The 27,694-nt window shown below is 36.7% G+C and overlaps 1 protein-coding gene across 2 annotated transcripts; it reads left to right on the top strand.

Moving 5' to 3' along the window:
• Positions 1-3,007: 3,007 nt before the first annotated feature.
• On the top strand, positions 3,008-21,423 carry RBM45 (RNA binding motif protein 45). 2 transcript variants are annotated; one of them, XR_009520142.1, is made up of 11 exons: positions 3,008-3,408; positions 7,248-7,370; positions 9,237-9,363; positions 11,522-11,644; positions 12,450-12,629; positions 15,640-15,769; positions 15,940-16,024; positions 16,222-16,385; positions 17,924-18,124; positions 20,611-20,689; positions 21,392-21,423. XR_009520142.1 is itself a non-coding variant. In XM_060016527.1 (10 exons), exons 1-9 carry the CDS (start codon positions 3,109-3,111, stop codon positions 18,114-18,116), a joined length of 1,425 nt encoding a protein of 474 aa, XP_059872510.1. In that variant the 5' UTR covers positions 3,008-3,108; the 3' UTR covers positions 18,117-18,124; positions 21,392-21,423. The 2 variants fall into 2 exon arrangements, 1 of the variants encoding a protein (XP_059872510.1); XM_060016527.1 differs by lacking the exon at positions 20,611-20,689.
• The last annotated feature ends 6,271 nt before the right edge of the window (positions 21,424-27,694 follow it).

The raw sequence follows: 27,694 nt of genomic DNA, 5'->3' as shown, positions 1-27,694 counted from the left end.
TGTGTAATAGGTAAGTGTGAGATTTACCCATATTCTTGTTCTCTGGAGCTCTGTCCAATACAACTTTCTGCCATGATGGAAATATTCAGCGTGGACACTGTCTACTAGCCGCAAGTAACTTTGAGCCCTTGAGGTGTGACTAATGCGACTGATTTTTTTTTATTTTAATTAATTTTAATAGCCACAATTACCAGATGGTTGAATGAAACTACTCCAAGTGATACCTATGTGTTCTGTCCTGTGAGCTACATATTTAAAAGATGTATTTCATCAAATTGAATCAAAAGGGGGAAAAAAATCTGGTGTTAAATATTATTCTCAAACTCAAACAAAGCATTCAAACTCAAGAAATAAAAGGAGACTATTATTTATTGAGTAGCTACCACAAGCCAGGCTATGTGCTTGCATATATTATCAGTAGCCAGTAGCCTTACAGGATGGGAAAAAAATGGATACTCTGGACCATATTCCTACAGAACAATCTCAAAGTTACTAATTGATCACCAACAAATATCAGTGGTAAAATCTAGTAAAAATGTGCAAATCAGGCAAAACATTTTTACTTAAATATAATGTATGATGACTAATCTCAATAACCAATAAGCCTCATTGTAAATAGATCATAGTTTGGAGAAATTTTGTAAAACAATGACAAGAATTTACTATTTTATCCTTGCATTTCAAAAATAAGTTACAATATAATCTCTCATTTTTAAAAAAAAATTAGTGAGAACTTCAGAAGAAAAAATTTCAAGGGAAATCTGAATTTCATGTGAAATTCAGTGTCTATCATTCTAATGTGTTTATTATTCTAATAATTGTGCATTACAGGCTATGTGTTTTATTTAATTTAATCTGCAAAGGCCCAGCATATCTTTTCTCTAATATAAGACAAATTAATAATCATCCTTTCAAATCTCAGAATTTTCAGCTGTTTTAGTTACATGTGATTCATGTTCAAATGTGATTTTATATGATTTGAAACATGACAAATCTGTCATTATTGAGTGATGAAAATGTTCTACAATTGTGGTGATGGTTGCACAACTCTGTGAATACTAAAAACCATTTAAGTGAACACTTTAAATGGGTGAATTGTGTGATATTTGAATTATATCTCAATAAATCTGTTTAAAATAAACAGACAAGTCAAAGAAAGATATATTTACTATAATTTAGTAACATAAGTAAATTTCTTATTTTCATTGAATATGTGGTATTTCACATGATTAAATGGTAAAGAAATTTTGCTTTCTCAGCATTACCCAATATTTCTCATTCTGGTTTTGTTTTATCCAATCTTTTATCCCTTCTAAAATAAAATTAACTGCTCTAAAATTTTCAGTATACCAATCAGTAATCTTGTTCTACTAATAGAAATTTCCCAGTAAGTGCAGTTTAAGAAAATTATACATTTTCCACTAGATGGCACTGGTGGAAAATAGTGTTGCTAGAATCCACACTTTCATCACATCAATAAAATTATTACATTACCACATTGTTTTCATTCACTTTGATTGGTCTGGGTAAGATAAAGAGAAGTGGAAAGTTAAGATAAGATACTTAACTTGCTAAGCTCCAGGGTAAACAGAGCCCTCATTTTACAGATGTGGACTGTAATACAAGGAGAAATTGTCACAATTTTGTGCTAAAGCCTGAGTGGGAACCCAGAATCCCTAACTTTCGGTTGCCATCATACAACGGTACAATATCAAGAGTGGGGGAGTGGACACCATAGTGAAATGGAATAAGAAAATCTCCATCGTGCATTGTTCGCATATTATCTTATTTGATCACTAAGCTATTAGCTCCATATATATTATCTCAAATAATCCTAACTAGACAAGCCCAATCTATTAACTTCATGAGGCAAGGAGAGTGATCATTTTGTTTAAGACATATCACTTGGGTATTGCACAGTTCCCAACACATACTAGACAGTCAAAAACATTTCTGGCTTAATAGAATGGATGAATTAATTAAGCTTGACAACTATGCTATTTAGTAGGTAATATTATTTCTACTTTACAGTTGAGGAAACTGAAGCTGGAAGCATGAGGTAATTTGTCCAAGCTCACACAATTCAGTGACAAAAGCATTTAACACAATCTGATATTACTTTGCATTATATATTTTCATGTAAGAATTCCACAATAGAAAAAAAGCTCTCTTAGGGCAGGCATCATGTTCTTCCATTTCTGCATTGTATGTCTATCTCCTTGCACAGAGCCTGGCTTACGGTTGGCACCCGATGAACAGTATTTACCTATTTTCATTCATAGTAACCCTGGACTTGAACATTTAAGAAGCTCTGCTCCTGAACCATTTTCTGGTTTGTTCCTTTCAGTTCATTCCAGTGCCACTGCCTTGTTTCTGGATTTCTGCCAGTTTTATGCTGACCTCTCCTCAAGGCCCATTAACAACAAGCCTTAGAAGTCAGTAGATTTCCCACTTTGCTTGCACCTTAGGATTTCTCCTAGTTCCACAGCTGTGCGCTGCATTCTTTCTGCCCTTAAACCTCCCACGGTTGCTTCTGGGAGTTGAGTAGATCAGAAGATGGAGTTGTTTCTGGTTTGGGCTCTGTTGTTTGTTTTTCTATTACCTTTTGCTACTCCATGGGCCCCAATTCCTCATCTCAGTTTTCTCAACAATGAGGCTGGAGTTGGTTGATCAGCTCTAAGGCTGAACGTTTTAACTCAGTCCTATAGAGCTGTTCTAGTGAGCTTACGACCAAGGTGGCAAGGTTGGGGGAAGACACCATGGGCTTTGGGAGTGGGGCAGAGCCAGCGACGGGAAAGCCCGCGCACCAGAGACTTACAGCAACAGGGAACCAGGATCACACACCTGGTGCGTGGGCCTTGGCTCCGCGGGATTGGCGCCGTAGACTGCGTCAGGCTCCCCCGGGCCGCTAGGGGCGCAGCAGCTCCGCGACCCCAAAGCCGGCACCCTGCGAGGCCGGCCTGCGCCGGGCCCCAGACCCTTCCGTCTTCCGGAAGCGGACGCGAGGCTGGCTGCGACTGGGTGGGCAGCTACTGCAGTGGCGGGCACGGCGGGAGCGAGGAGGAGTAAAGGGGTGCGGGCCTGGCTCCCGCGCCGGAGTGGAGCACCATGGACGAAGCTGGGAGCTGTGCGAGCGGCGGAGGCTTCCGCCCGGGCGTGGACAGCCTGGACGAGCCGCCCAACAGCCGCATCTTCTTGGTGATCAGCAAGTACACGCCCGAGTCGGTGCTGAGGGAGCGCTTCTCGCCCTTCGGGGAGATCCAAGACATCTGGGTGGTGCGGGACAAGCACACCAAAGAGTCCAAGGGCATTGCATTCGTCAAGTTTGCCCGCAGCTCGCAGGCCTGCAGGGCCATGGAGGAGATGCACGGCCAGTGCCTCAGCCCCAGCGACACCAAGCCCATCAAGGTGCGGGGGCCGGGTCGGGGTGCCCCCGGGGGCGGTGTCAGGCTGCGGTAGGGGTGGTACATCCGCTCGCGGGGGCGGACTGGGCAGCACCTGGCATTCCGGGGTGGGGGTCGGGGAGGGGAGGACGGCGTTGCAGAGAGTGTTCTTGCGGACCCCCTGCCGGCAGGGCTGCACTGGGGTGCGGGGGGATGGGGGATGCAGAGAGAACGTCCGCTCCCGGGTCGGACCAGGCGTCTGCGGCTACTCCGGCTGCAGAGCTGCGGTGCCCGGACAGCCCCGCGCCCCCGCCGTCGCTAATCCACCGCCCAGCTCCGACCCTGACCTACTTTGAGGACTTCTCTGATCCTCCTCAGACCTCGCGGTTTACCGTGTATTAAAAACAAGTAACTTTGCTTTTCCTCAGGTAGGTAAGGTGCTTAAAGACTTGATAAAAGTACATGTAACTGTGGGCCTCCCGTTAGCCATTTTCCCAGTACCAAAGTATGCATGTATATAATTTTTTTATATATTTATTTATTTATTTATTTTTGGCTGTGTTGGGTCTTCGTTTCTGTGCGAGGGCTTTCTCTAGGTGCGGCGAGCGGGGCCACTCTTCATCGCGGTGCGCGGGCCTCTCACTGTCGCGGCCTCTCTTGTTGCGGAGCACAGGCTCCAGACGCGCAGGCTCAGTAGTTGTGGCGCACGGGCCTAGTTGCTCCGAGGCATGTGGGATCTTCCCAGATCAGAGCTCGAACCCGTGTCCCCTGCATTGGCAGGCGGATTCTCAACCACTGCACCACCAGGGAAGCCGTGCATGTATATAATTTAAAAAAAAAAAGAGGCAAATCATTGTGATGGCAGTGTAATTGTATTAATATTAAATGCCTCTTTGAATACTCTTAATTAACAATGGTGGTATTTATATTAAGTTTCCACACTTAACTTCTCTGTAAAATTAATATACTGACACAGGGCAGGAAGGGTGATTTTGAGGGTATTTGACTTAATCTTTCCTTTTAGCACAGAGCCAGTACAAGGTGAACCCTCAGTACATCTTTTTGTCCATAGTAGCAGTCTCTGTAGGCCTTTCTTGCAAAAAAGAGAGGAGCCTAGGAATACACCAACAACACATTAGACAATAGACATTCCCTCTCCTCCCATCTCCCAGACCCTCTGAGTCAGGACAGATCATCAATGAAATTAAGTGTAAGGCCACAGTATATACTAGATCAGGGGGTGGCAAGCTTTGTCTGTAAAGGGTCAGTAAATATTTTAGGCTTTGTGAGTCATGCACAGTCTGTCACACATTCTTTTTGTTTTTTAACAACCCTCTAAAAATGTAAAAGCAATTCTTAGATCATGGGCTGTAGAAAAACAGGAAGCTGAAGTTTGTTGACTCCTGCACTAGGTTGATAATTTTCATCTCCTTCCAATTATGATCTTAGCAGGGAGGATTTTTTTACTTTGAATATAGTATAACCACAGAGATCTTCTTGGAAACTCCCCAAAATGCCCCAAATTTGAAACCTATAGACCCCCCCCTTGCCTTCATTAAATTCCTACAAGAGAAGTAAAAGTTCCAGTACTAAAATGTATCCCCCCCTTTTCACCACAGAGAAATTAAATGATTCCCAAAGATAATTAAAGCTTAAGTTTTGTTTTTCACATTTTTGTCCACTCAGTTTCAGCCAGAGGGTTGTTGCACTAGTGCCTTAGCTAGACAGTCTAAATTCATTCTTCAGCAGCTTCAACTTGGGCTGTCTTCTGCTGGAATGTAGTGGGGTTTTTTGTTTTGTTTTTCAGTATTTCCAGTTAAATTAATTCACCTTCAGTGTTTCTCATGTACTTTGCTTTTGCAAAGTTCCAAAGGCCCTACAAGACAAATAAGAAAATTTTAATACCAGGCCTACAGCCAGAAAAGATTGTCCAAATGAAACTCATTCTGTGAGTGATCAGCTACATTATCTTGAGGAAAAGGGTAAACCTAGAAAACAAGAGAAAAATCTTAGTTCTTAGCTTTGCGAGAATTTAGAGCCATAGTCTGTGAACGTAAAGTCTCAGGAGAAATCATCCAGTAGGTGGTTGATTATTATACATGTTTTCTACTTAGATATTGTCATCTTTATCAGAAATTTGAAATGCTCCAATCTTCTAAAATTTAAAAATTTGTGATCTGATGGCACCTCCAATCACAAGTCTTACTTGAAACTCTTTTTTTCTCCTAGTGTCTTCCTGTACTTAAAGGTTCCCTATTTGTATTTCCCTATTGACCATCCATTACTGATACATGCACTGGACTAACTTTCTAGTGGGCCATTTCTGTGTTACTTAATACTCTACTACTAATACCTTATACAGTGCTTGGCATGTGGTATAAGTTTATCAAAGGAATAACTGGAAGTAGATGCTATCTAGGGGTGTATCTCCAGCTGTATCTTGTAAGCAAGGTTCTACACCTCTGTGACACCTGTTTTCCAAGCAAACATAATGACCCTATTTTTCAATATTTCTAAAATCCCGTGGCTCTATAAATTCTTTGTCCTTTTAGTTGCTCCCTTCTCCTCTGGAATTCCATAGGTTCACGTTTTCTCATACTGAATGGTATACCGCCCCCCTTTAAAGACAAAGAAGAAGAAGAAAGGAAAAAAATACTCAAGGGCCCTGTCTGGTGATTTACATTATTTTTATTACATTTCTACAAGTTATAAAAAATAAGAGTAGCCATTAAAATTCTTATGCTTGTAGCTCTTGAAACAAATCCAGAATCATAGTTAAAGATTTTACATTCCTCTGGAATAATATAAAACCAAAGCAATTTTATGAATTAAATTAAAGCAATACCACAAAGCAAATTAAATTCCAGGTAATAATCTAGTGTCACAGATAATATTTCAATAAAACTAAATTACTAATAGAAAAATAGAGCCTCAGTCCATTCTGTGCATTTTCTTGCTCACATAAGTCATTCAGGTGGTAACTGAGATGATCCAGAATATGGTCATGTTACCTTTTTTTAAGGATTAATATTAGAAAGCAAACAATTAAAAATATGACCATCTAGACTTAAACCCAACTGTATCAATATTAAATTAAACATAAATTGGCTAAACACTCCTATTAAAAAGCAGGGATTGTCAGGATTTTTTTTTAAAAGGCCAAACTAAATGCTGTTTGCAAGAGATGCACTTTTAAGTATAAAGATACAAAGCGGTTGAAAGTAAAAGGATAGAAAAAGCTGGTGTGATATCAGACAAAATGCTCTTCAACAGGAAGGGTATTAACAGAGAATAATTTCCTAAAAATAAAAATATCAATCAAAAAGTACATAACAATTCCAGATGTTTATGTAACCAATAATAGAGCTTCAAAATACATGAAGCATTATTAATAGAACTAAAAGGAGAGAGAAATTCATATTCAGATTTTTACACTCCTCTTAGTCTCTGACAGAAAAAATAGACAAAATCAGTAAGGATATGACATGTTAATAACACTATTAATCAACTATATAATTGACATTTATTGAACACTACCCAACAAGCGCAGAGTACACGTCCTCTTTCAGTGCACTGATTATTGCACTGACTGTTGCTCTCTTTCAGTGCACTGACTATTGCTCTTGGTAAAAAAAATACAAAGGAAAAAAGAATTCGGAAAAAAAGTGCAAAGATCAGTGTTATCTCATAAAAAGTCATTGCAATAAAGATTGCTTTAGCAAAATGTTTTTTGATAAGACGCTATTACATTGCATTTAACCTAACATGAATCCCATACTAATAATGAAGTAAGTATTCTTAAGGAGTAGGAAAACAGTTGACTGATATTTACGCATTATTCTTTGGGTTTTGTTTGTTTCTTAGGTTTTCATTGCTCAGTCCAGATCATCTGGAAGTCACCGAGATGTTGAAGATGAAGAACTTACAAGAATATTTGTTATGATACCAAAGTCCTACACAGAAGAAGATCTACGGGAAAAATTTAAGGTACTTAACATTTTCTAATCAGCTAGGGTTCTTGATAACTTACAGTCTTACATTGGTTGTACAATTACTAAATCTTGTTTTGTTTGAGTTAGATCATTAGCTTGGTGGTGGAGAATTAAATAACTATTTTTAAGTCATCTATTTCAATCTAGTTATTAAATATTAAAACTAAAATAAGTTAACTTTTTAAAAATATATAAAACCTGGAAAATATTGATGATGGTGTTTTTCCCCCCATTTAATGAAAATACAGATTCAGGAAAATGAAGTATAAAGCTCAGAGTTTTAAGTAAGGTCTCATACCTAGTAGGTGATGGAGCCAAGATTTATGCCCAGGGTGTCTGAATCCAGAGCCTGCTCTTGGTCTTGAAATTTTCAAAGCACCCTCTTAGCACTCCTCTCTATTGCCTCTCATGGAGAGGTGGGGCAGGTAAGCCTGAGTGTGTGAACTGTATTATCTCACATTTGTTACAAGTCTGTGGCATGTTGATGAACTTGTTCACAGAAAGACTTATCCTCTGTAGTTTTTGTTTTAAAATTAGACCTCTGAAGGAATTATATTTAAAGAAAAAAAAAAAAAAACTACCTACAACTCTGAACTATAGCTAGATTGTAGTCAATGAAATTTGGAGACAATTTAAAATTTCTTTTTAGCCATTGACTTTTATAAGCAGTGACACACTTTCACAAAAGCTATTAAAAAGCAATTTTTAAATTGTCTTGAGTTGTAATTTTTTATTCTTTTTCTACTAATCTTCCCAGTACTGAATCATGTGGACAACAAGCAAGAAAGAAAACAAGTAGTAAAAAGTAATTTTCAAACTTCCTCTATCCTACCCCAACCGAGGATTGAATAAAATACTTCAAAAATAACAAATACCAAATATATATATATTCCATACTTCCTCCAATAGTAAGAATAAAGTTTTTACCTTATATACTTATAAACTTTTATCTTTCTCTGAGTGAACAAATGTGGCATTTTTAAATACATATATAGTAGTTAAGTTACTAACGGTTACATGAAAATTTTTTAAATTAATAATAAACAGTAAGAATTTATATCCCGTATTTCTTCCAACATTAAAAGTAAACATTTACCACGTATTTCTCACATGGAGTATTAACTTTCTGCGTGAACCAATGTATTTTTAAAATGTACTTCAAGAGGCACTCCTTCAAAAGTATACACTATCATTTATGTTCGTGTTAGAAGGCAGATAAATAATTATAGCTAATATTTACTGAGGGCTGACTATGTCCCAGACCCTCTATATGCGCTTTAGGTGTACTTGCTCTTTTAACCCTTAAAATAACCCTATGAGGTAGGTACAGCTATTAGCCCCATTTAACAGCTAAGGAGATAGGCAACTGCCCAGTTAATAAGTGGCTGAACCAAGATTAAAATAAAGAAGGTTCAATTCCAGAGCCTCTGCTCTTAACCAACACTGAGCAAGACTTTGGAGCTTTCCAGACCATGTACAAGTTTTTGCTCTCCCTCCATGACTTTGGCAAGTTATTTGATTTCTCTAAGGCCCAGCTTCCTGGTCTGTGAAATAAGCAGTATGATATATATATATCCTTGAAGTGCTGTTATAACAATAAAGTGATATATGTAAAGCAAATGCTCAGTAAATCAAAAGTATCTTTATTTTGGTTATGTTATTATTTGGTTTTATCATCATTATGGTTATTTTTCTAGTGCCTCATTAGTTTGTGACATTTTTATTCCATTATTAAAAGTAGCTATAAATTCTGATTTCTTTTTTTGTAAGCAAGAAGAACAAGTAAATTTTAAGTTAGTTCTGAAATCTGTTCAGTTATTAATTTTGACTCCTCTAAGATCATTTCTTTTAACTCTCATAGGTGTATGGAGATATCGAGTATTGCAGCATTATTAAGAATAAAGTAACTGGAGAAAGTAAAGGCTTGGGCTATGTTCGATACTTAAAACCATCACAGGCTGCCCAAGCAATAGAAAACTGTGATCGAAGTAAGGATGTGTTCATTTATCATTGTAATAGACATTTGAAAAAATTCGAATTATTCTAATTATAATCTAATACTGGTTTGTGCTAATAGCCATACCTGCTAATTTAATCTCAGCAATGGGAGTTTAAATATATATAGTCCTAGGATGAAAATAATTTGGGGGCTGTGATTAGGCTTTCATTGAGGCACTATCTTAAAAAATATGAGCAACTGCATTAACTCAGTGAAAATGCTGTTGTCCTACTTTGGTTATTATTTCTACAGGTTTTTGGGGTTTATTAAATTATTTAGAATTTTAAGTATTAAAAAATTTACCAACCCTTTCAGGTTGGGGTTTTTTTTAATATTTATTCTTTATATTTTAAAGAAATTCAAGTATTCTGTAATATTTGTTTATATTTGACCTAAACCCTAAATAGAGTTAGGTATACTAATAAACATATAAATAATAAGGATAGGATTTTTAAGGTTTGCTAGCATTGTGAAGTAAATACACATTGGGTTAATTTCAAGGTAGAGTGACATTATTCGGATCTTCTGCTGTTGCTGGTGTACATTCTGAAGAATAAGAATTCTAAAGAGGCCAAGGAAAATATTCTTTGTTGTCATACTTCTAGTTATATTGACCCTTAGAAATGACATGTAGAATAATTCAATTAGTGGGTTTCAGGATATTATAAAAATAGATACATACTGAAAATGATTATTGTTAATCAGTAGAACTCTTAGATAACCCTAAGGTATACACCAAAATTTTCTCTCAGATCCTTCTAAATTTCTCAGTCAACCAACATTAACTGAGTACCTATGGTATACTCACCAATATAAGTAGAGGGATACAAATGGAATATATAGCAACGCTGGCATTTAAGGAATTGACAGCTATATTGGGTAGCCGAGATCTAATAGGCAAAAAATAGTTAAGGAATAATAGATTTTTTAAAGCTCTGTGTCTTATTTATCTGTTGCTGTCACCCCAAGTACCTAGTACTGCTGTTAGTAGTACTCGATATAGTAGTGTACTCAGTTGAGTAGTACTCAATTAAGATTTATTGAGATCTCTAGCAAAGATACTGCCATTTATAGTAGACTCAATAAAAATTTGCCAAATGAGCAAATGTTCAGAACTATGTGATATAGCCTATCAATGGTGAAAAACAAGTGCACCAAATGAGCATGGGAATACATCTGGAGGTAGGATTTGCAACTGGTGTAGAGTAGGCAGGGCAGAAGATGAGAGCAATGTTAGTAAAGACACAGAGCTAGAAATAAACGTCTTTGCTTAATAGCATGAAGGCAACAATCTGAATAAAGCTTGGTGTTCCTGTTGAGAAACAGGGACAGAGTAATCTAGGTACATTGGAACCGTACACGGGAGGTGATGAAGAGTTCAAGCTTAGTCCACATTAGAAAATTCCTTGTAGATTGTTTTAAAAGGAGAAAAATAACAAAAACTGTTTCAGCACAGTTGATCTAACCACAGTATCAAGAGTGGATTTACAGAGGAAGAATTCAAAGAGGCTCATTTTATCCTTTTTGGAACCACTGAATAATATGATGAAAGCTGTGAACCTTCTCCCTTGAAATATGCCCATGTGCACATATGAATAAGCATTATGTTTAAAGTTTCAGAGGGTTCATGAACCTTCCCACCTTTTGAAGCTCATCGTTGCTGGTGTACATAGTTAAAACTCTTGATCCAGAGGCAAAGCTATCAGTTGAAGGGTTGTAATTAATTGACGAGAATCTAATTTTAAAACAGAGGCAGGGAAGTTGGAGTGAAAGATAACATCTAAGTATATTTCAAAGGAAGAATCTTGATGACAGTTGGGTGTGAAGAAGCACTATTGGATTTTGATGTTGGAAAGCCTGAGAGAATGAATGATGATGTCATCTGTCGTAGAGGGAGACTGGAAAGGATAGAATAGAATTGCTGATCTTTCATGTCTACATTGACCCATAATTTGGGATTCTTGCTGTTTCTCATTTACTCCTTGCCATCTTTCAAAAAGCAAAGAAGTAGGTCTGGTGGAGGTGGTTGTTTGTGTAGATTTTGTTTTATACAATTATAAAACTAAGTCAAGCACTAGCAATCAAGTATATTTGTAGGTGTGTTAAATTTGCTATAAAGTTTGAAATTTATGGATTCTCTTTTTCAGGTTTTAGGGCAATCTTGGCTGAACCTAAAAATAAAGCATCTGAATCCTCAGAACAAGATTATTATAGTAATATGAGGCAGGAGACTTTGGGACATGAACCTAGAGTGAATATGTTTCCATTTGGTAAGTGGGCTATCTTTACTTTGATGGCATAAGTAGTGTATGCAATCTGATTTGGAGGGGTTTTTTTTAATACTCTTTTATCAGCAGTCTGAAGTTCACGTAGTGAATAAAAGAATTTATAGGTTTTTTTTTTCTTTCGAGAAGTTGGTCATGACACCTAATGTCATTATTTAATGCTTATTTTGTTTAACTTATTTCCAATTATAGTTTTTTGTGGTTAGTTATGGATTATCTAAGTGTTACACTCTGTCACTGTCAGTGGCAGTGTTACACTGCCATTTTGGGGGGGTGAGCTGCTGCTTGTAGGCAGCTGACCAAGAAATATGAAAGACATATACAGTTATCCCCTCAGTATGAATCCTAAAATTTTATCCCTAAATTACTGCTGCTTTAAAATTAGGGCTAGAGAAAGGAGAGGAATGACAAAAGTAGAAGTTAGAAAAGGGGGAAAATGAGTGATGAAAGTAAGACCTGTAAATGTTATTCGGCATAAACTTCCCTTTAGGTGAAACACTTGCCATATTTTGCAGTTTTGCATAGTAAACGTATTCCTGTGAAATTACACTACACATTTCTGCTTATATTTCTGTATCAAGGCAGGGAAATGGGGAGAGTTGTCTGTTTTCTTGTCCTTGTCTCTCCTGATAGTGCTGATGACCAAGAGCATATTACAAAAGACAGTGCCTTTGTTCAATGCAGAGGACTTAATGACACTTCATTTTATTTTCTAGTATCTAAAATGTTAAATGAATCTCTGAATGTATAGAAATTTAAAGATTTGCTTTTTTTTTATATATCGTTGGAGAACAACAATCTGAATTTTCAAGTTTTGACAAGAATGACAACAGAGGCCAGGAATCCATCTCCAAACGCCTGTCAGTTGTATCAAGAGTTCCTTTCACTGAAGAGCAGCTTTTCAGCATTTTTGATATAGTACCAGGGTTGGAATACTGTGAAGTTCAACGAGATCCGTATTCTAATTATGGTAAAAATAATGTCTGTATTATTTTTTAATATACTGTGTTTTGTTAAACTGGCTTTCCTCCAGTGGCACTTTTTCTTTTTAATTTTTATTGGAGTATAGTTGATTTACAATGTTGTGTTACTCTCTGCTGTACAGTAAAATGAATCAGTTATATATATACATATATCCACTCTTTCCTAGATTCTTTTCCCATATACGTCGTTACAGAGTATTGAGTACAGTTCCCTGTGCTATACAGTAGGTCCTTATCAGTTATCTTTTTTATAGATAGCAGTGTATATATGTCAATCCCAATCTCCCAATTTATCCCTCCCCCCACCTTTTCCCCCTGGCAACCATAAGTTTGTTTTCTACATCTGTGACTCTACTTCTGTTTTGTAAATAAGTTCGTTTGTTCCGATGGCACTTTTCATGTCAGATACTGTTTGTATGACAGTTTTTTGTTTCTTTTTTCTCTACCTTAAACTTTCAAATATAGTGATACCTCAATAAACAAATCCCTGGGAATACATCTACTTTATAGTCATGTATTTTTTTAAAACTGTTTTAACGCCCATAAAATAGAGCATTCTCTGTTTCCAGTTGTACAACAAAAATACTTTAGAATAGGGTCTCTTTCTGTACTTCTCATTAATGCTAGGCAAAGTGATAAAACCCTTAAAGTTTTCTCCTCTTCCCTAAGTCTCTTTTTCTTAAACTTTATACCTCAAAATGGAGCTCCTTCCCTTTTCAAGCATTTTTTCCATTTCAAGCATTTTAATTGCCCTACTTCTCTCTCTGCTTCTCCCCACTCTTAATAGAAGCAAGACTCTAATGTCAGCCATTTGAACTTGGTAACTGGTTCATTGATTAAACCTATTATCTAGTGTTAGGTTAATCCATCTTTGTATTCTTGTAAGCCTTTTGATTTTTTTAAGGCTTTTTTAAAATGCCCTAGTGGTGTAATGGGAAAAGGTTGGCATTCCATTTTGCAGCCAACTCAGGTGCAAATCCCAACAATGACACGTAGTTGTAAGACCTTAGCAGATTGCTTATTCTATCTAGTCTCTCTTTCCTCATCTGTAAAATGGGATTATTAGTACCTTCTATGCCAGGGTTAGATAAGAATCAGAAATAATATATATAAGATATCTACTGCAAGTCCTGGCACATAATAGGCACTCAGTTTGTTGGTTTTTAAAGAATTGGAGGTGAGGGGTGGTATAGAGAAATCATACTTGGCATCTCTTCCAGTACTATAGATATACTTGATTTAGTCATTTTAGGGTGTCTTTTTATGGATGTTGAGGGGAAATAGATGAGTCAGATTATATAGACTGACTGACCTAGAGTGTCCACACCCTTCATACAGACACTCCCACATAATCAATATTACTCTACCCAGCACTGGTCTTTTAGCAGGACCTACTAAAAAGTCATTGACCTACTTTGTACCATCTCCAACTTTAACCCAGTCTTATGCTATCAGTCTTTTTTTTTTTTTTTTTTTACTATTAATTTATTTATTTTTATTTTGCCTGCTCTGGGTCTTAGTTGTGGCATGCAGTATCTTTTTTTTTTTTGCAGTACGCAGGCCTCTCACTGTTGTGGCCTCTCCCGTTGCAGAGCACAGGCTCCGGACGCGCAGGCTCAGTGGCCATGGCTCACGGGCCCAGCCGCTCCGCAGCATGTGGAATCTTCCCAGACCGGGGCACGAACCCGTGTCCCCTGCATCGGCAGGCGGACTCTCAACCACTGCGCCACCAGGGAAGCCCCATGCAGGATCTTTGTTGCAGCATGTGGGATCTTTTTTAATTGCGGCATGCAGGATCCTTTTTAGTTGCAGCTTGTGGACTTCTTAGTTGTGGCATGCAGACTCTTAGCTGTAGCATGCATGCAGGATCTGGTTCCCAGACCAGGGATCGAACCCGGGCCCCCTGCATTGGGAGCTCAGAGCCTTACCCACTGGGCCACTAGGGAAGTCCCTGCTGTCATTCTTTTTTGTGACTCTAAGGCGCACATTTTGTGGGTTTTGGCATATCTGTTATTATATTCATATGTAATTCTATTTGTTTTGTATTTTCTTTCCTTTTTATCTGGTACTTTGAAATGTATTTGTTCCTTTACCTTCTCTATTGTTTCTCTGGTTGGATGTGTCTGATAAATATGTGTATCATTGGAACACCTTTTTATTAATAGAGGTATTATATAGTTAGAATCCTATTTGAATTAGTTTTATATGTTCATTTGCTCCTGAGTTTCAATTTCATTAAAATGTTGAGATGCTTAGATTTAGAGAGGAACATTAAATTAAAACGTTGTTTTTCCCAAAGTGAGTTATAGTACAAACGTATTGTGAAAACCTTTTGGTTGTGTTACAAGCTCCTGGGCTTGCCATGTAAGGGCTCCTGTATAAAATTTTCCCCCCCTGTAGCATCACCTTCCTGAATTGAAATCTACCCCCTCAGCTAAAAGCTCTTCAAAGAAATGTGAAATATGTGACTTTTGATCCGAAACCCTCTGTTACCCTGCTTTTTGGTTTTACTACATATATCACTTTTTCTCTGTCTACCACTTCAGCTAGCCAAGATGACTATATATTCTTTTCATATATCACTTCTCATTTCATTTCTTACTATGATAGGGAAAATTTTAGAATTTCAAAGTATATTTCAAAGAATGAAAATTTTCAGAAAAACTGGTTGGCTTTTAGCTGTTTCTCTGTCATATAAGAAAAGCCAAGATCTTAAAATTAAATTCATTGGACAGAACTTAAGCTAATGATACCATTTTTTTTTAAAATATCATGTTCATATTTTTTACCAACATCTGGTTTATACTTTGCTTTATAGGAACACAGCTATTGAACACATGTATAACAGAACTTGGTTTTCTGACACATTTGATTATATATTTACTAATTGTGTGATATTAGTGTTTTTCTCTATTGTTTCATTCTTATGGCAACACAAACTTTAGTTACTGAATCTGCTTTTTTTCTAATTCCCGTATATTCTCTGCTTTATTTTAGGTCATGGAGTGGTTCAGTATTTTAATGTAGCATCTGCTATTTATGCAAAATACAAGTTACATGGATTTCAGTATCCTCCTGGGAATCGGATAGGTGTTTCCTTCATTGATGATGGGAGTAATGCATCAGAGTAAGTACCATTCCAGGAGCTAGCCTAAAGCCAAGCTTTGGATATACGTGATATGACTTGGAGAATAAAAATAGAATTGACCTCTCAGGTGAGGAAGTCACACAAAAGAAGTTACTGTTTAGAGATTGAATATTTCTAGTTTTCTGTGTATTACCAGTTCTTATCTCCAGTCTCCTTAGAAAAATGGCAACGCAGATGGTAGCTGCACAGCTTGCATCAATGGTGTGGAATAACCCAAGTCAGCAGCAATTTCTGGTAAGTAGGTAGGAATTTAACCTTCACAGTAGTATAAAATAAATGTGGCCTTTGTTTATTACCTGTGTAAGAAAATTTTCAGAGATATAGTAAAAGACCACATAGGTGCCATGATACGCATCTCTTTAGCTCTTGACTTAAGAATCCCTAAAGTGCAGTTTTTCTTCTTTTTTGTTTTGAACCTAATTCTTCAACAGCAATTTGGAGGAAGTTCTGGATCACAGCTGCCTCAAATCCAGACAGATGTTGTACTTCCGTCATGCAAAAAAAAAGCCCCTCCTGAAACTCCGGTGAAAGAAAGACTTTTTATCGTGTTTAATCCACATCCTTTACCTTTAGATGTACTAGAGGATATATTCTGGTAAGATTTCAATTCCACAGAGTTACATTTTTAAATAATATATTTAAACCAGTCATTTAAGCAGCCTTGCACTCTTGAAGCTTCCTGTGTGTGGTACTTTTCAGGTACAGCTGATTCGTTCTGTGGTTTAAAAAAGTTCTTATTTATATCACCTTTTAAAATATATAATTATTTCCTTCTCTTCTTTGTTACTTACATGTCATAAGTCTCCACACAGAATTTCCTTTTATTTTATTTTGAAGACATAAAACATGGAGTATTGTTTTGAAAAGTTGCATACATAGAATGAACAAATCATTTGTTTCTTAATAGAAGATACATCTGTATAGACCTGTCCTCTAGAATTCAGCTGAACAGTGCTTATTAAGCATCTTCTATTTTGTCAGCACTCTATTGGACCCTTAAAGATTATATAACTACATTGAGTAAACAATTACTTGATTGTAGGGAAGAGTGTGTGTATGTGTGTGTGTGTGTGTGTGTGTACATACGTATATAAAATAAGTGTAAAAAGGGGGAAGACTCTTGTTTGTTTTTAATGTAACTTCTTTAACCTTAACTTTTTCTTTTTGGTCTTTTTCCTATTTGCCTTACAATGTTAGCGAATTTATTTAAAAGATAGAAAGCTTGTTAAAGAACTTCACAAAATATCAGTGATGTGGTTCAAGTATTTTGATTTTTATTTAACCAATTTATTTCGTTTATTTTTTTAACCTCTCCTCTGTACCAGGCAGTCACTGTGCTAAGTGCCAGAGACATTGTGTAAACAAACATTAGATTACGTAAACAAGATGTAATAGTTCTTGTCCTCTTAGAACTAATCACATGTAGGAGACAGATAAGTGAATAGGAAATTACAACCTAGAGAGGTTGTGTGGTGAAAAGGAATATTCAGTCTGTGAAATACATAGGAGGGGCACCTGCCTTAGAAACTCAGAGAAGACTTATTGAAAGAAGCAAGGTATAGTGGAGGCCTGGAGGATACAAATAATTTAACCAGGGAAGAAAGCTGGGCGTGTGGGTGGTTATACCTGCGGGAGAGAACGTGGAAGGAGGTTGTTGGAATATGGGATTTGAGAGACTGAGGGAAGATGAAGCTGCAGAGGACAAGGACCCAAGTCAAGAAAGCCCCACAAGCTATATTAGGGAGCTTGTCCTTACCCTGGACGCATGAAGAGCAGCTGAAGGGACTCTTAGGGAGGAAATGATCATATTTGTGTTTTAGAAAGATCACTCAGAAGACAGGATAGAGAATAGATTGGAGAAGGATAAACCCAGGGGGCAGGTAAACTAGTGAAGAAGGTATTAGAGTAAACTAAGAAAAAGATAATGATGGTCAGAATGAGGAAAGAGATCTGAGTGATAATGAGGAGAAATTGACTGATAGAGGAAATGTTTAAGAAGGAAGATTGACATTATTAGAGATTGGATGTGGGAAAAGGAGTGAAAAAAGGAGTCCAGAATGGACCCCAACTTTTAGACCTGAGCATCTTTACTTATCAATTTCAGTTTATCTTTTTTTTTTTACTTTGTTTCAGTCGTTTTGGTAACCTGATCGAAGTTTACCTTGTGTCAGGAAAAAATGTGGGGTATGCCAAGTATGCAGATAGAGTAAGTGCTAATGATGCCATTACTACTTTACATGGAAAGATCCTGAATGGAGTCAGACTTAAAGTTATGCTGGCAGACTCCCCAAGAGAAGAATCTAACAAACGACAAAGAACTTACTGATTCTTGAGGTATGCTCTTTTTAATCTAAATTCTGAAACACATTGGCTAAATAGTGTAACGAAAGGAATATGTATAGAGTTTCTTTTTAAGGATTTACAAGTTGTTGGTTAAAAGCACTGTGGCTTAAAAGCACTGTGCTGATAATTTTACAGTATATTTTTTAAACTTGAACTTTTTTTTTTTTTTTTGGGCATGCGGGCCTCTCACTGTTGTGGCCTCTCCCGTTGCAGAGCACAGGCTCTGGACGCGCAGGCTCAGCGGCCATGGCTCATGGGCCTAGCCGCTCCACGGCATGTGGGATCTTCCCAGACCGGGGCACGAACCCATGTCCCCTGCATTGGCAGGCAGACTCTCAACCACTGCGCCACCAGGGAAGCCCTAAACTTGAACTTTTTAAACTTAAAAAATGTTTTTGATGTTTACTGGGAGAATGTCTATCCTATAAAATAAAATCAGATTTCAGTTTAGAAAATTAAATGGTATTTGTGTGTGTGTCTGTGTGTGTGTGAATGTCTTTGCTATTAAGAATTGGACTTAAAAAAAAAAAAAAGAATTGGACTTTACTATATGGTTACATAAACTTTAAAATTGGAATACTTCTAAAGATTTTTAACTTGAACAGTTAATGTTTTGAGTTATGAATTGAGGTAATTTATGACCGTCTTTATAAAGAATGTCTTGACATTCACTAGTGAAATGCCTAAAAAGCAATACCAAATACAGTTAACCCTTGAACAGCACAAGTTTGAGCTGCATGGGTCCACTGTGGACATGTGGATGTTTTTCAGTAGTAAATACTGCAGTACCACATGATCTGAGGTTGTTTGGGTCCGAGGTTGATTGAATCTGTGGATGCAGAACCGTGGGTAAGGAGTATCTGCGTGTATGGAGGGCCCATGATAAGTGATCCTCAGATTTTCAACTGGGTGGAGGGTAGCCACCCCTAACCCCCACATTGTTCAAGGGTCAATTGTAATGCATCTTTTTGAACCTTTTGAACCTAAACGTTGGTGTTTTTCTGCACTCATATTTGTGAGTTTGTACATTTAAACTGCACGTTCAGAAAATACTCTCGTGCATATATATATTTTCAAAAATAACCTTGACAATTTCCAGAAACTCTTGTCAATTATAAATAATGCTACATACAGCCTTATGAATTCCTTTTTCTTTTAGTTTTAAGAAATCAAACCTAAATTTCTATATCTAGGACAGCTCACATCTCCACGGTTTGGAGAAACATTATTGAAAGTTAGAAATGTTTGATTCTTTCACTTTTTCATTCTGGAAATGAATCCTGAGTTTCAGGGGAAGCTGAGAGCTTCCCCGTTCCCACACACACACCAGCTTCCCAAGTCCACTGCTGGTCAAATAATAGCAGTTGGCAAGTACTTTAGAGTCAGTTTGAAGTTACTTACTTGAAAGCAATCTTCTTTTCACCAGGTTTTCTTTCTGACCAATTATGAGAACTAGGAAGTATCAAAATGAATTGTCTGAATTCTAACTGCTGATGACCTTTCCTCTGATAGAGCAAGTCAAGTGATTAGTTCCTCCTTACAGAAGGCAGTTGTCAATACGAAGTGCCTTTTGGGCCCATTATGAATAATCTCAATTTAGAAATGTTTTCAAATGTTTTATTTAATTACAAAATCCACTCCCGTTACTTCATACAATTCAGAAATATTAAATTTGCCAGTGAAAAAGAATTAGCAAGTCTTTCTTATAACAAAGCAGTTTTTTGTGTTTGCAAATAAAACGTTAAGAACTGAATTCTCTTTACACAAGCTGTCTTCTAAAATAGCATACAAAACTGCTTATTCATGTCTGTGAGTCTTTCAAAATATAGATAACAATTCTTACTCTTACTCGAAGAATCTTTGTCCTTAAAAAAGGACAATAATACTAACTTCTTAGTAAGGGGAAAATATATAAATTACTCCTGTGATTGAGCCTTTTTTAAAATAATTATTTATATAGTATAGAAAATATTAGACTTAAAATCGGAAGATCTGAGTTGGAGTTCCAGCTCTGACACTTAACTATGATTTGGCAGATCTTTTCACCTTTCTGAGGCCGAGTTTTTCCATAGGGTTATTGAGAAAAAATGAGTCAGCAAAATTCCTTATAAAATAAAATTTTAATTTGCTTTGAAAGTGTGAGCTAAACTCGTGCATTGATGACTTCAGTGAAACCTTTATGTCATCTCATCAAAACAATGAGAAACTAAGATTAATGATACAAAACTACCTTCTGGCCAGCAAGTGTGTGAGAATGAAGCTTTATAATATCACATTTAAGTGATAGGCATTCATCCAATTCCCTACATTAGAGGAAGTGCATATTCTTCAGCATGACTAGTCATGAAATATAAATCTATCCTTTTTCCCTTTATTGAGTGAGCTGTTATACATATTCAGGGCAAAGGTAAAGTAGGGTCAGATTAGTTGAAAATGGTAGGACATAATGAGCTATATTGGTTTTGAATGTCTTCTAGTTGCAGCACGGCTTTTTTTATTTTTGCTTCGAATCCCCATTTACCATGGACTTCATAATGAGATTCACCTCTTTTGTTGGTACGTTAAATAATATATTATTTTAAGGTTCAATAAGATAGTATGAAAGACTTTTCTAAGTTTTACATGATTGTAACCATTGAAGATTTTAGGGGAGATGGGGGCCACTTTTTCATTTGTTTCTTTAATTTTAAGAGAACACGAACACTACTCATGAAGGCTAGTTCCTTTTGTCTCTGAGGAGTAAGCCTAGGATTAACTGAGTCATGACTAGGAAATAGGAGAAGAAACTGGTCTAAGAATATCACTTTGAAAATAGCTGAGTTCTATTTTGAGGTGGATCTGATGTGCAAAATATGTTTCTTCTTCTATTTGAGGAAAACAAATTTTAGTATTTTAGAACATCCTGATTTGTGTGTGTGTGTGTTTTTATAGGTCCATTTCCTTCTTTTTTAATCACATAAAACGGTTTGTACAACTGTCACTTTTTTCACTTCCTATGTTTTCTATCTTGACATATTGTTTTGAGGAAATCCCTCTGAATTTTATCCTTGTCCCTCAATTATGATTGAACAATTATGGTTAGTTGAGTTTAGCTACCCAAAAGAACAAAATATTTCAGCGTACATGCTCTAGTTGGACTCATGGTTAAGAAGACAGTTACGAACACCCACTCATCAGCCTGGTGTGTAGGGATAAAACCCAAAGCTGTCATCCTCACATGCATGATTTTTGTATTAATTTACAATATTTTCCCTCCAGAAATTCAGTACCCGCTTGCATCATCCTTCTGAGTAAGTTAAGTTTTGCTTATTTGGGGGCATCTATGATTAAGTAAGCAGGTAACATTGGGTATACGAAATAAAGGAATAACTCCTAACATTTTTAGGTATACTATATACAACAGCTATTTCCTTTCAGGTGATGATTTTCATACTTGTGTTGTGTTCTTTCTACAGAACAAAGACTAATGACATAATCCTCAGCTGACTGACTGAAAATGTGACTGGACGCACTCCTTGTGGACAGTTGACGGCTTTTTTTTTTCACATACCTGATAGTCTCTGCACAGCATTGTTTTGTCTTGGGGAGCAGGGATTGTTGACATGTATTTTTAAACCACACGTTAATGCTAAAACTAATATAGTAGTTGTTTCTTAGAGCAATATGTTGTTATGTGTGGCAGAAATAAAGTTTTCTTTGCTTAACTAAATCATGCCTTATTTATGTAAAAGATCAGAAATGAAAAAACTTGGAAGTCAGTGTTTAGAATTTGACTAAATGACATATTTCATTGATTTTGAGATGCACATTTTTACACTTCTGACATTAGAAATATTTTGATATCCATTACTGTAATTGACAACCTCTTTTTTTCTTTCTTAGTGGAACATAAAGATGCTGTTTTCAATCAGTTGCATCTTAGATTCAATAAAATATAATTGCTACTCAACCTACACATATAGATTGGCTCCTTACACTTACTCTAAAGCAAGAGCCAAAAGACATATCATTAGAAATGATTTTTTTATACCAAGATACAACAGTTTGTTGGTAATCTTGTACAGATCGTTCAAGATTTTTTTTTTTTTTAAATTTTTGGCTGCTGTGGATCTTCGCTGCTGCAAGCGGGCATTCTCTAGTTGCGGCGAGCAGAGGCTATTCTTCATTGCAGTGCGCAGGCTTCTCATTGTGGTGGCTTCTCTTGTTGTGGAGCAGGGGCGCTAGGTGCGGGCTTCAGTAGTTGTGGCTCGTGGGCTCTAGAGCGCAGGCTCAGTAGTTGTGGTGCACGGGCTTAGTTGCTCCACGGCATGTAGGATCTTCCCAGACCAGGGCTCGTACCCATGTCCCCTGCATTGGCAGGCAGATTCTTAACCACTATGCCTCCAGGGAAGTCCCTTTCAAGATTTTAGAGCAGTGGTGCTAAGGGAAAAAAAATTTAAGTTATCACTGATAATATGTTTAAATAAATATCAATGGCTTTGGTAGGTGGACATTTTCCCTTTATAAGTACAGAACATAATGGCCACTCCAAAAATATGATATATAAGCAATTTTCAGAACAGACTATGATAGGAAGAATAGTCATTTCATAAAAGATTAAAAATGAGGAGCCTACTCTGCTTGTATTTTGAAAATCCAAGAAAAAAAATTTTATCTGCTCTTGAGGTGAATGATATATATCAGAAAAGGTATATCTAAGTCAAGAGTTTGGCACCTTAAAAAAAATAGACATTAAATGGCATGCAGTTGTTAAAACATCACTTAATTACCTCCGCATTATGCCTTTCACATCCTGAGTTAAATTAAAAATAGTGAAAAGATTAAATTCACTGAGCATAATAGCATATTTCATGCTTGGACATTTCTCTGCTGAAAAATTAAAATCCTTTTTTTTTTGAATCAGTAATTTTAATAAATTTAGATAAGAAAATATCCTGTCTTATCTTCCCAGGCAAGACTTACTGAACAAGGATTGAACCAAGTATCTTTCTGTGAGCCAAAGGCCATATTTTAAAAAGGAAGCAAATGGGTCTTTAGAAATGAAAAACTTAACTGAGGAGAGTTGAGGATTAATTACCAATAGATAGATTTATTCATCCCAAACTCATTTACTGCACACATAGTTCCATTTTCACAGATTGGAATTAAATTGTCCCTTGTAGGTTATCTGGCTCTAACACTCAAGTAATGCTTGAATTCCCCCGAAAATATTCCCGCCAGGTGGTTAATCTAAACATGTAAAAATGGGAAGCTCCCTACTACCTGCCTAAGTCCATTACATCTTTGGTTAATCCCCATAATTGACATAAAACCTGATTCCCTGCTATTTTACTTGTTAGTCTTAAAGTTTTTCACTGGACCCTGTTGACGTTAGCTATTTCACATGATAGCTGTCATATGCCCTCCTGCCATCCACTGATTTTCTAGTGCAGATTAAAATGACCCCAAATTTTCTATTCTGCATTTAAGTTCAGGTAGCCAGTTGCAGCAAACCGTCGTGGTTTCAGTGAAGTGCCTTGTCTATGTTTATTTCCTTGAATCCTTCATATAAATTCTGAAAAAAACATGTATACATGTATACTCTGTCTACAAAACAGTTCTTGGCTTTTACAGTGTGAGTTTCTCTTGTGTTTTCTCTCCCAATTGCATGCCTCAGTAAATAATGGTTACTTTGGCTTCAGTGTTGCACTTAATCTTAATCGTTTAGCCTTATTCCTGCTTTCCTGTCTCTTGCTTGCAGTTGATCCCTAAAACTTTAAAAGCCAGAATCTCACATTTTTCTTAAAATGAGGAAATTCTAGAACCTAAGAAATAGCATTTAATAATCTAGTGCTTATGTCTTCACCTAAATGTTTACTTCTCAAATGCACTTTTGGTATATGAATATAATGTATAGATATTTCGATACCATGCATACGTCAGTTAATAAAATTGCCAATATAGTGGGGTTTTTATTAGGTATGGGTTTTTTTTACTTAAAAGAAAATGCTAAGCAATACAGATCAATAAAATTCTCTTTCAAATAAGTGGTTCGCATAATAACTAACATTTAAAATAAAGCCCAATCAAACTTGCTTGTAAATTTATTGTCAGGTCTTTTACAGTAGATCACAGATGCTGAAAGCAGCTGTCAGATTTGCTCTTCTAGAGCACCATGTCCCAAACTATGTTCCTTGAAATAGTGTTCTCTTGAGAGAAGTCAATACATATTCTTTAGGAAAGAAATTTTCATGGTCCAGTATATTTAGGAAATGTTCAGTTATTTATTAGTTCACAGGTTTTTTGACCATGAAGCTTCCGGGGCCTTTAATATGCTAATGTACCCCATCCCTGTATCTCTAAAAGAGGACCATAGTTTGCACTGTGAAATAAGTATGTTTTTAGAGGCACTAGTGTTACAAGGAGTAGATTTTAGGAAAGATCCTTCTGAAATATAGACTGTTTTTTATTCATATGGTATGGTGCAGTTTTATTTACAAGTTGTTTTTTTTCTGTTGTGGCCTCTCCCGTTGCGGAGCACAGGCTCCGGACGTGCAGGCTCAGCAGCCATGGCTCACGGGCCCAGCCGCTCTGCGGCACGTGGGATCTTCCCGGACCGGGGCACAAACCCGTGTCCCCTGCATTGGCAGGTGGACTCTCAACCACTGCGCCACCAGGGAAGCCCTACAAGTTTAGTTTTTTTTTTAACTTTTTTATCCCTCCCTTGATAAAAAGTTAATGCAAAATACTAAGGAAATTATTACTCTAAAATTGTAGCTTTCTCAGAAATTAGTTCTCAACCTACTCAGTATTAATGGACAGAGAATAGAAATAAGAGACTTTACCACTAGGTGGTGATAAACATTGCCACTCAAAAACAAAGTGCAACATTCCAATGTTATCTAAGGCACTGAGCCTGAAATGATAGAATTTGTATTGTCTAGAGCAGTGGTTCTTAAACTTCAGTGTCTATAAGAGTCACCTCAGGTGTTTGTTTGAAATGCACTGATTCTATAGGTTTGGGGTGAGTTTTTCAACAAGCTCCCTAAGTGATTCTAATATGGTAGTCATTGGCATTGACTTTGTGGTTCACTGACCTAAAGAGATTCTGTGTGTTGGACCTTAGGTTGGACTGTTGTAAAAGTAAGACACTGAGAAGTTTCCAAGTCGTTTACCTTGAGCATTATTTAATAGAATTAAGCATCTGCTTTCCCTCAATTTAATATCAGTAGGTATTAATTACAATAAGAAATTGAAAAACACAAGCAGTCTTACAAATAGCAAAATGTCAGGCCAACTTTTTCGTGTTGGCAAATGTTTTTTGATGTTTATAAAGGATGGTAATTATTTGCTTTATGCCATTCAAAGCTCCTACCTAATTTTATTTTTTATTTACATTTATTTTGAAGTGAATTATGTTAATAAGTTTTCAGATTTTGTCTCTAAAGAAGTGCATAGGTACATGTCATTCTTTTTAAATGACAAAAGAGCATGAAGGTGATATAATTATCATCAGTGTCTAAAAAACTGAAATGGAATATTCACAAGGGTACAGAAATCTTGTATGTGTAAGTGAGTATTCTTGCAGTCCTAAAGTGACTCTTCTTATAAAATGAATGCTTTTTTGGTGCACCCAAAAATTCTGTTGATTTGTAAGTGCAGTTTACCTGTCAGTACTTGTTATGAATGAGTAAAACTAAAAATCAGTAAAGGCAAAAACAAATGAAATGTTTATGTAGCCTTTTCACCCAGCAGTACAGCCACATGCAAGTTTTATTTCTTCTGTATGTGGATGGTAAGCTCTATTAAAAATCGTGGCAGTTAATTTTTACATACGATTTCAGTAAAGAGAGAAAACATAAAGGTCATCCTTATTAGATAAGAAGTTCCATTTTAATATCTGAATTCTAATAAATGGATTGCATTATTTCCTTTTCTAGAAACAGTAACTCAAGAACAATGGATCCTGGGAACCAAAGGTATGGTATTGCTAGGGGGTCAAACAGAAATATTTAGTTAAAATATGAAATTGCAGTTCATTCATTACAATGAACATGCTTTATTTAATTAGAAGAGACTTGTCCTCAGGAGAATATGCAGTTCCCACTAAAGTTTGAGAAAGTTACCAGGCCCTGCGAAAATCCATTTGAGTGGTTATCACAGGAAAGGGAGTCCAATGACTGTCGTATATGAATTGCAGCCAGTATCTAGACGTCCAGGTCCATGTGAGCTAGCTGACCAAGACTACAACTACTGTGGCACCCTAGAGACTGCCTTTCTGACCACACTGCTGCAGAAGTGGTAGAAGGAAGGCCTCAGGAGGCTGTTTAAGCAAAGTTATTTGTATTGGAGATACAAAAATCAGGAATGTGTGAAAAGGCAAGTACTGTTTTCCACAAACATTGGGAAAATATTGAGCACAGTAGGATAATCAAAGTGCTTACTCACAGATACTCCTATGAATCTACATTCTGAGTTGTCCTACCTTTCCGTTTCTGATTTTGTAGGTAAATGGTGGTACTACTAATTTTCTTGCTCATATATTATCATTTTCCAATGTCAGTAATACACAGGTCACAGCATTCATTAGCACAGAGTTCTTAGGGATTTTGTTTCTTCTGTTATTTTTGTGGGGTTTTTTAACTCTAAAAGAAGAGATTTAAAGTCATCTAATTAAAGTTATCTACTGATTTACTGGAAGATCTGATATATAAAAGTACATAATTTTCCTTTCATCATCGACAAATCTGTCTGTTGTATTGGTTTTGGGCCCTAGCAGTTAGTTTTTGCATTCTTTTATTATTGATCCATTAGCACAAAAAACTTTCTTCCTTTTCCCCATTAGTACATTAGTAACTTAAGAAATTTAAGTGTCCGTGTGACATTGGGGGAAGGTACAGAAAGGCTCGCAGTTTGTTACTTGTAGGACTGACTTTAGGAAGAGTCTATAGTAGTTGATGAGAGCGCTGGGACGGACTGACCTGCTTCGGCAGTGTCAAAATTGGACCAACAATGGCAAAGAAAAAGTACACTTGGAGAGAGCACCCACCTTTTCTTTACCATCACAAACTCCTGTGTGGGTTCATCTCCCATTACTACCATCTTGGCTTAATCCCTTCATCAGAAACTCCTAGCAGGGCTCATTTTCTACCACTTTTACCCTAAATCTGGGAACTGTAAGCACTGTAATGTAGTCCCATCTTTCACCAGCCCAGTCTTATTTCACTGCAGTAACTCAAAGTATTTCATAAAAAAGAATGGAAGTAGATCTTCCATCATCCTGCAAGATTAGTAGTGTGCCTGCAATACCCAGCTTCTCTTTAATAGCTTTCAGTTACTTGTAATGTAGGAATGTATCACGTCTTCTAGGTCTTGTTAATATTGTTATTCTTCAGTTCTCCTAAGAGCATATTTCACATATGGTATCAACATTGCCTTTTTGGACCTGTTTTCTCATCTAGAAAGTAGAAGATAATAAAGCCTGTGTAAACAAACACTTGCAACCCCCTTCTCCCAGTTTTCTGTAAAAATACCCATGAAAACATTTAAGTAAAAAAAAAAAATTGGTATCATTCATAGAAA

Source organism: Delphinus delphis, chromosome 7, assembly GCF_949987515.2.
Source record: "Delphinus delphis chromosome 7, mDelDel1.2, whole genome shotgun sequence".
Lineage (NCBI taxonomy): Eukaryota > Metazoa > Chordata > Mammalia > Artiodactyla > Delphinidae > Delphinus > Delphinus delphis.
Note: the sequence above shows the minus strand (reverse complement) of the source record. Positions and strands in the feature narration are given on the sequence as shown.